We start from the raw sequence: 8,023 nt of genomic DNA, 5'->3' as shown, positions 1-8,023 counted from the left end.
AAGTCCTACAAGCCTACACTTTTAATAAAAATATATACGATACGATACGATACGATATATCTCGATGTCTATGGATCAAAGTTGATATAGGAAGGAAAGCCGAAAATAGCCCGAAGTATTGCGAAACGAAACCGAACAGAAAACCGCAGACAATGAATAACTAAACAAAGTGTAGAGATTAATTTACTAATTAATAACTAATTAATAAAGAGAAAGGAAAAGAAGGGTGAGTCCAGCTAAAATATCGAGGCGAAATCGAAACGAAATCGCTGAATCAGCTACATATACACGCATATACATATATGTATGATATTTAAATATATAACTAAATATAATTTACGTAAACAGGCCTAATTTCAACTACCTCCAAAACTGTTTTTTAAATTAAACAATTAAATTCTAAACGAAGATCGGATCGAGTCTATGAATTATACGAATTATGTTTAGCCGAAAACTAAACGAGAACTAATTATAAATCAAATGAAAAACCAAAAACAGAAACAAAAACAAAAACAAAAGCGACAAAGGATAAATTATAAATTATAAATTATAGTAAATCAATTGATTGAATTACGTTTTTTAAAATTCAAACAGATCGATTAATTCAAACAAAACAACAAATCAACAATCATTGACAAGTAATTAATTTTACATTTTATATGATATATATGATATATATATATAGTACGGTACGATACGATATATGTAGATATTTATTAATTCTGATATATATATGGTATCTGTACATTTAAATCGAGAATACAAATGGAAACGCACACGAGCTGCGTTTTGAAAATGCGAAGCCGTCGACTGATATTTATAACAAAAAAAAAAATTATAACATTAAATAACGAACAAAAACAAAGCAAAGAAATTCATTTGTAAATACACTGAAAATGCTGGAGGAATGGCGCAGGCATTCTGGTAGACCATTATGTTAATGTAATCCCACACCCACAAAACAGTTCCCCCCTTTACCCAGTCCCCACATCCCATATCCTTCCAGAAATCCAGAAATCGAATCGGAGTTATAATCGGATCCACCACGCAGAAAATTTGCACTCAAAACTAGCGAAATTTTTTAAAGCGCATTAAGCAAATCGTCACAGATACATAAATCTATATATATATATATATCTAAATACATATATATTAAATGAATACCAATTATTGTTGTTGTCTCATATAAAAGAAAAAACCAAAACCAAACCAGAAACTGAAAGGGAAACCAAAACGAAAGCAAATTAAAATATATTTCCAAAATATATCTAGAATATAAACTTTGAAAGCCAAAAAATTACACAAAAAAAAAACAAACAAGGTTTTTACTTTAAAATGGGTTTACTGGGTGCAGCAGATTTGTTGCGTGTCAACGGGAATATTTCAAATTCAAACCGCTCCATACAAACTGCAGTCAGCCATGTTTTCATGGCATTAAAATTGTATCCACGCAAAAAGCTGAGTGATACAAAAAGCCTGTCCAATTGCAACCTGACAATTGTTTACTTCCATAAAATTCGTATTCAAATTGCATCTGCCCAAGAGCTAAATGCTTTCGTTACATACTCCATCGCAGATTAAAAACCAATGATTGATTGTTCGTGTTTTTAGCCAACTAATGGCAATGACCAACACAAATAAAAAGCGGTCTGAACAGCAAAGAAACCCGGAATTTCGCAGTGTCCCTCCCCTCTGTGTCACAGCCGCACTATCACAAAATATTATCTCGCAAAAAAAGCTTCGTAATAGTAGATAAATTACTGTCTAAGAAATCAGCAAAAATGTTCCACCTCATGAATCATCGTACGGCGGATGTATGGATGGAAGACCGATCCTAATCACTGCTGTGGCAGTTATGAGGACCACTACACGCCAGAATGATCAATCAATTTGCATTATTTTCGGGTGGCAAGAAGACACCAAGTAAGTAAGTAAGTAAGTAAGTAGCTATTGGACAGCAAGAGACTTTAGGACTGGAGGACGTGAAATTCTCACGTACTTCTTATCAATCGAGCGATATTGGGTTCGCTAGCAAACATATATAGTACATCTGACCAAAGAACCGATTGCGGCTAAATGTTCAACATAAGCACAGGGCGGACCTGCCACGCGCCCATTGAACGAGAGTCCGTTCAACTGGCAACAACGTGAAGGCGGCTTCAGAAGAGCTCCATTCATAAGATTCTATTGGCGGAAACAAGATAAATCGTATCGCTATCGGACGCAATCAGGCGCAGAAACAGAAACAGACGCAGACGCCTTGTTAAATTACGAGCAGCCATAAAAACAAGGCTGTTCCATCGGGAATTCAATCATAAGCGAATTATTAATTATGTCACAGCTGTACGAACTGTCGGAGGTGGCCGAGCAGAATGGCAAGAAGGGGAAGCCCTGCTGGATCATCATCAAGGGCAACGTTTACGATGTGACCAAGTTCCTGAGCGAGCATCCGGGCGGGGAGGATCTGCTGCTCGAATACGGCGGCAAAGATGCCAGCAAGGCCTTCAGGCAAGCCGGACACTCGTCGGATGCCGAAAAGGATTTGAAGAACTTTAAAATTGGTGAACTTCGAGCGACTACAACTCCGACAACCACAACGACAACGACGGCGCCCATTCAAGTGCAGCCCACGTTAAAGGACCAGGACAAGGAGAAGAGGGTCAGCAGTCCAGTACCTGCGGACGATGCGGAACCGATGAAGAAGAGCTCTGGCTTCCTCTGTTGCTGCTAGTGGATAGTGTAGAAACGTAGGAAGTTAAAGGTCAAATAATTGATTTATTAACATAATTAATTAGTGTAATTAACGTTTAGCTAGGATACGACCTCTCTCATCCCATCCGCATTTAGAGCTAAGCAAACAAAACTCGCCATCGCCTAAGCCTAAGAAGATCTAAGAACTCTGCATACCTCGATCAAATAAATTGCAATTACAGATTCAACCAACAATTATGCTAGACTATTGAATGATCCTTTCGTCCCGAGTCGTCCTGATCCGCTGGGGGAGCAGCCCCCGCTGAGATATCTTGGAATACACTGCACGCAGAGTCGAAGGTATCCGTGGCGAAGTTAGACACATTCACCGTGTGATTGCGGAGGTAGTGATAGAAACGACTCGACTTGCGCTCCTGGCCCACGCGCTCCTTCTCGCTGCGACAAATGGAGCGCAGCACGGGCTCATAGTCGAGGGCCTTCGAGGAGGCAGAGCGCAGCTGACCAATGCCCAGGTGCTCGCCGATGCTCACCCTATCCAAACAAAAATTAACAATTTCTATATTCATTCCTGTACATATTTGGTTTATATGAAGACCTACCTTTGTGCTGGCTTGTCGAACAGGTTGTAGGCACACTCCTTGGCCGCCAGGCCAGTGAGAGCCTGCTCCACCAGCATATGGGAGATGTCCTCCGACAGGTACAGCTGCAGGCGATCGCAGCAGTCCTGGTTGGCATCCATCAGGGCGGCCAGCGAGATGTTGTCGTAGAAGGCGGCCAGAGTGGCGAGCGGAGAGCACTCCTCGCTGTTCCGCTGGCTGGTGGCACTGCTTAGCCAGGCCTTCTTCGGGGAGCGGGACTTCCTCTTGGCATTGGCCCTAGTGGCGGCGGCAGGCGGCTGCTGTTCTTTAAGCAGAGGCGATGTGGCCATCAGCTCGGAGAGATTCAGGCGCAGCAGACGAAAGTCCACGGGAAAGGGAATCCGATGCTGAACATTCTGGGAGCAAGTGAAGAACTCAAACAGACGCTGGTGTATGTGACAGCTATCCACAGTGGCCAGGCGTGTGGTGGATTTGCCGGGGGACTGCTTCAAAGACTGTGACTGCTGGCCCTTCAGGTCGCCGCCACTTTGGATGTAGAACTGCAGCTCCATGAGGGTCTTGCGCAGGTTCTGCTGGTTGTACAGATACAGGGATATCAGCTCGTCCAGCTCGATAGGACAGTTCTCCATGAGAGCCAGCACAGCCAGGAATCGTGAGATATTCAGGGCATTAGGGGCCTGGAAGTGGATCTGGTTCTGCTGCATCAGCCGCTGCAGATGGGCGCAGTTTGGGTCGGAGGCCACCACCACCACGGGCCGCTTCGAGCTGGCCGCCAGCGTGTAGATGGCATCTGTGAAACCCGCGTCCATGTTGTCGAACAGAATGTCCGCATCTTCGATGAGAATCAGCGACTTCCGCACTGGCTCCACGCCCGCTGGATCCCCCTGCTGTTGCTGCTGTAGCTGCTGCTTCTTGGCCTTGAGGCCACTCTTTTGTAGCTTCTGCAGCAGCTGCTGGGAGGATCCGACCCCCATCTTGCTGTCCTTGCGTATCTGATGCGACTGCGTGGCCTCCTGCAGCTCCTGGATGAGCTTCTTGCCCGTCCGCTTCATCCCCGCATTGATCTCCAGCACATTGAAGTTCATGTCGTTTGCCAGGGCGATGACAGCGTTGGTCTTCCCACTCGATGAGGGGCCCACCAGGACCATGGTGTTGCTGTTGGCCCCCACCGAGCTGGAGTCGTTGCCAAAGTCAAAGGAGGAGTCGTCGAAGGTCTGCGAGCTACGGCCGCCGTTGCCATTCCAGCCGGAGAGGAACTCTCGCAGCTCGTGCACTGGCGTCAGATTGACCAAGACTTGTTCAAACAGCAGTGGCTTATACTTTTCGGTGAAGAGGAGCTCTCCATTCGGGGCCGAGAGCGGGGGCTGGGCTTCCTCCGTGCTGCCGTGATCGAATTGTTCTATCGAGCGCAGTGTCCGCCTGGTGACGACAAACGATTCGCCCATCTGTTGCGTGTCCTGGGCGGAATCGATGGCGCTGAAGTGGCGGTACTTCTCCCTCATCTGGTTGTAGCACTTGAAGGTGGGGAAGCGCTCGAACTCGTTCTTCCAGAGCTTCACAAAGGCCCGCTTGTTGTCCAGCTGCGGCAGGGTCGTGTATGCCACCTTGTTTGTACTCTTGTTGTAGGCTTGATGCCAGTCCGATGCCTGGCAATTGGTGAAGCTACTTGCCTTGGAACGCCTCTTGCCAGATGGCAGAGACACCACCTCCCCGTCATCTTCTTTTCTCAGTGAAAAGGGAAGTCCCACACAAGGTCCCTGTATCGTTTTATAGCTCTCACAGCCCACGTGGGCTATGCTGGGAAATGCCTCGTAGCTCTCCTCGTAGTACTGCTCAAAATTCTTCTGCCGGCTCTGCTCCTGCCTGATCTGCTCGGGCACGCCTGATTGGAGGAATGCCTGACGAGCCTTGAGGACAGAGGGATCCGGACTGGGCTTAGGCAGCTGCCGGACAAAGAGCGGCGCCAGCTTCTTTGGTGTGGACACCGGATTACTGCTGTCCAGATCAATGATCTCAATGGATGATTCCTCCGCTTTTTGGCTCTTTTTTGCTGCGGCAGCTGCCTCGCTTTTGCTTTGCTTTGCGGGGCTCGTCTCCAGGTCGTAGTCGTATCGAGACTTTCCCGCACAAGAGCGACGCGGTCGACCCGGAGGTGTACCCGTTGATTCCACATCGATGGATACCGTCTCCACAATGCTTTTCTTACGCTGCGGTCGCCGCTTTGGTGTGTCCATTGGGGGGGTTGCTATCGTCACGGGCAATTCTTTCGGCGACTCCACTTTGGGAAAGTAGCCCAACAGACTGTCCCGCTTCTTGGTGGGAGAGGAGAGCTTTGCTAGGAATTCCGTCGTGTCCGCGTTCTGGGCATCCACACTGACCACCTCCACATCCACTAAGCTGATCCGGCGTGTCCGGGGCCTACCCCGACCTCGTTTCACGGGAACTGTAGGAGCCGACGATGCGGCTGGTAGCTCCTTTGGCTCAGTCTTTGTCGTCAGCATTTTCTTCAATCTGCATAAACAATTCAATTAATTAGTTAATGATGGAACTTCTTACGAGTCTACCGACTGAATCTCACCTCTTGGCCCTCTGGTCCATTTGCTCCTCAATGTAGTCCTCCCTCGCTTCTTCTTGCAGTCGCCGTTTGGCTCCTCCCTTGCGTTCGTTCCACTCCTGCAGCAATTGCTTGCGCTTGGACGTCGCAGTGCCTTCAGCAGGATCCTCTGCCAGATCGGCAGGGGACTCGGAGGCATCCTTGCCACCATCGTTGACGCCTATGGATCGGTTTCTGGCATTCATCATGAACTCGAATACATTAGTGGCACTTTTGGCCTTGGCTGGCGGAGCTGTTGCCCCATTTTCTGGCTTCCCAGCTTTGGAAAAGTGCTTCAGTATGCTCTGGTGTTCGGCCACGGGGGTGCTGCACTTGAGGGGACTCGACTTCCGCTTGCCATTCTTCAGGCCGTTTTCCTGGGCGACCTTTTCTCTCAACGGCTGGGGCTTTGACTCCCTGACATCCATTCCTGGTGGCCTCTCTTCGGCTTCGGCCAGCAGGGCGGCACGGCGTTTCTCCTCGCGCTTCCGCTTGTGCTTCTCGCGATGCTTCTTCTTCACCGAGTAGAGGACCTCCTCCATGTTCTGCAGGATGAGCTTGGACTTGGCACTGGGCGGTGCTCGCAGCACAAATGGGGACGTGGGCTCTAGCTCCAGTTGCTGCAATCCATTTCCGGTGGGAGTTCTGGGCGGACTCGTGGTTTCGGCAGCTTCCGCCGCTGTTGCTTCTACTGCTGCACTCGTTGTTGTTGTTGCAATGTGCTCTCTTGTAAGACAATTTACATCAGTCATTTTCTTGCTTGCTTCGCTGGAGATTTTAATACATGACTATTTTGGAGTGTGTGCGTGTGTGGGGGTCTGTGTGTAGGTGTCTGGGTGTGTGTAAGCGGGTAAAATACAGAAGCCAAACTTATAAAATTGCAATAAACAATGCGCAAAGCATACTAAAATACAATAATAATGAATGGTGTACCTTGCGACCAAACGATTTCTTTACACTTTCACACGCACACACACTTCCGCAGTCGCGATGGCTTTGGGCACACTCTACTTTTAAAACATTTAAACACTTTAATTTTTCAACTTTTTAAAATGTTTTAAACATTTTAAGTGCATTTCTTGACACAAAAAAAAGGACTGTAATGTGCTGTAGGAAAAAGGCGCGAATAAATTGTGTTGCAAAACGTTTTATCCGTGCGGCCTTTTCAAACACTCCTTCTGGTATTTCGTGCCACCCAATAGAGCAATTTAAAAGCAATGGTGCTAAATTGCCAGGAATTGGATTTAAAATGATGAAACTTTGGGAATTCTAGCGCAATTCAGGTGGTGGCTGATATACGAGAAGAATTTACATAGTTTTACCTAAATATTTCACCTGTTTATTTATTCGGTATATTTATGGTATATTTCGAAAATAGAGCAGACTGCGGTCACACTGGCTCCAATGAACACAAAAAAAGAATTACAAAATTTAATTGAAGAAATATAAAATGTCCACCTATTATTTTGTCATTGTTGGCCACAATGATAATCCCATCTACGAAAAGGAGTTTAGCACTGTCAACAAGGAATTCCGGGTAGAATATTGCCACAAAATGATACTGGCGTCCATCTGAAACGCTCCATCCTCTCTTTTGCATTGCAGAAAGAGGACCACAGACACCTGAGCCAGTTCATTGCTCACGCTGCCTTGGACCTGGTGGACGAGCACAAATGGAAAACGGCAAATATGCAGCTGAAGTCCATCGACCGCTTCAATCAATGGTTCGTCTCCGCCTTCATCACCGCCAGCCAGATACGCTTCATCATTGTGCACGACAACAAGAACGACGAGGGCATCAAGAGCTTCTTCAACGAGATGTATGATACGTATATTAAGCATTCCATGAACGCCTTCTACAAGATCAACACGGTCATCAAGTCGCCAATGTTCGAGAAAAAGGCCGAGATCTTCGGGCGAAAGTTTTTGCTATCATGAAGCTGTTAGTGAATAAGCAGTGTACATAATATAAATTTGATTTAATTTATTTAGAAAACCAGTCTAGTGACACGAAAATAGCTTATCTCTTGATGGTTAAGTTTTATTCTTGTTCCTTTCAATGCGCCTTCGAATCAAATCTAAAACGATTTAACGCCTTTTTCCTCCCAGTAACAATTCC

At 46.5% G+C, this 8,023-nt stretch overlaps 3 protein-coding genes across 5 annotated transcripts; 2 read left to right on the top strand and 1 right to left on the bottom strand.

Moving 5' to 3' along the window:
• The first annotated feature begins 2,059 nt into the window (after positions 1-2,059).
• On the top strand, positions 2,060-2,946 carry LOC4812173 (cytochrome b5). The gene has a single exon (XM_001352498.4). It carries the CDS (start codon positions 2,333-2,335, stop codon positions 2,729-2,731), a length of 399 nt encoding a protein of 132 aa, XP_001352534.1. The 5' UTR covers positions 2,060-2,332; the 3' UTR covers positions 2,732-2,946.
• Positions 2,756-7,070, bottom strand: elg1 (enhanced level of genomic instability 1). Of its 3 annotated transcripts, none has more exons than XM_015188189.2 (4): positions 6,838-7,070; positions 5,890-6,736; positions 3,312-5,822; positions 2,756-3,243 (listed from the first exon to the last, which is right to left on the bottom strand). In XM_015188189.2, the coding sequence occupies exons 2-4, from the start codon at positions 6,654-6,656 to the stop codon at positions 2,952-2,954; spliced, it is 3,570 nt and encodes a 1,189-aa protein (XP_015043675.2). In that variant the 5' UTR covers positions 6,657-6,736; positions 6,838-7,070; the 3' UTR covers positions 2,756-2,951. The 3 variants fall into 3 exon arrangements, with proteins under 3 accessions (XP_015043675.2, XP_033240095.1, XP_002135361.2); XM_033384204.1 differs by having other exon boundaries at positions 5,890-6,630; XM_002135325.3 differs by having other exon boundaries at positions 5,890-7,070.
• Positions 7,071-7,259: 189 nt separating this feature from the next.
• On the top strand, positions 7,260-7,927 carry Trs20 (TRAPP subunit 20). The gene is made up of 2 exons (XM_001352497.4): positions 7,260-7,441; positions 7,510-7,927. Exons 1-2 carry the CDS (start codon positions 7,355-7,357, stop codon positions 7,840-7,842), a joined length of 420 nt encoding a protein of 139 aa, XP_001352533.1. The 5' UTR covers positions 7,260-7,354; the 3' UTR covers positions 7,843-7,927.
• Positions 7,928-8,023: the final 96 nt, after the last annotated feature.

Source organism: Drosophila pseudoobscura, chromosome X (assembly GCF_009870125.1).
Source record: "Drosophila pseudoobscura strain MV-25-SWS-2005 chromosome X, UCI_Dpse_MV25, whole genome shotgun sequence".
Classification (NCBI taxonomy): Eukaryota; Metazoa; Arthropoda; class Insecta; order Diptera; family Drosophilidae; genus Drosophila; species Drosophila pseudoobscura.
This window is presented reverse-complemented; position numbering and strand designations above follow the sequence as displayed.

Excerpts from the sequence above, each read along its gene's own strand:
- elg1 (XM_002135325.3), bottom strand. The coding sequence starts at position 6,656 with ATGACTGATGTAAATTGTCTTACAAGAGAGCACATTGCAACAACAACA. Across the intron at positions 5,823-5,889 it reads ATGGACCAGAGGGCCAAGAG|ATTGAAGAAAATGCTGACGA; the intron begins GTGAGATTCAGT and ends TTGTTTATGCAG. Across the intron at positions 3,244-3,311 it reads TTCGACAAGCCAGCACAAAG|GGTGAGCATCGGCGAGCACC; the intron begins GTAGGTCTTCAT and ends TTGTTTGGATAG.
- LOC4812173 (XM_001352498.4), top strand. The coding sequence starts at position 2,333 with ATGTCACAGCTGTACGAACTGTCGGAGGTGGCCGAGCAGAATGGCAAG.
- Trs20 (XM_001352497.4), top strand. The coding sequence starts at position 7,355 with ATGTCCACCTATTATTTTGTCATTGTTGGCCACAATGATAATCCCATC. Across the intron at positions 7,442-7,509 it reads CTGTCAACAAGGAATTCCGG|AAAGAGGACCACAGACACCT; the intron begins GTAGAATATTGC and ends TTTGCATTGCAG.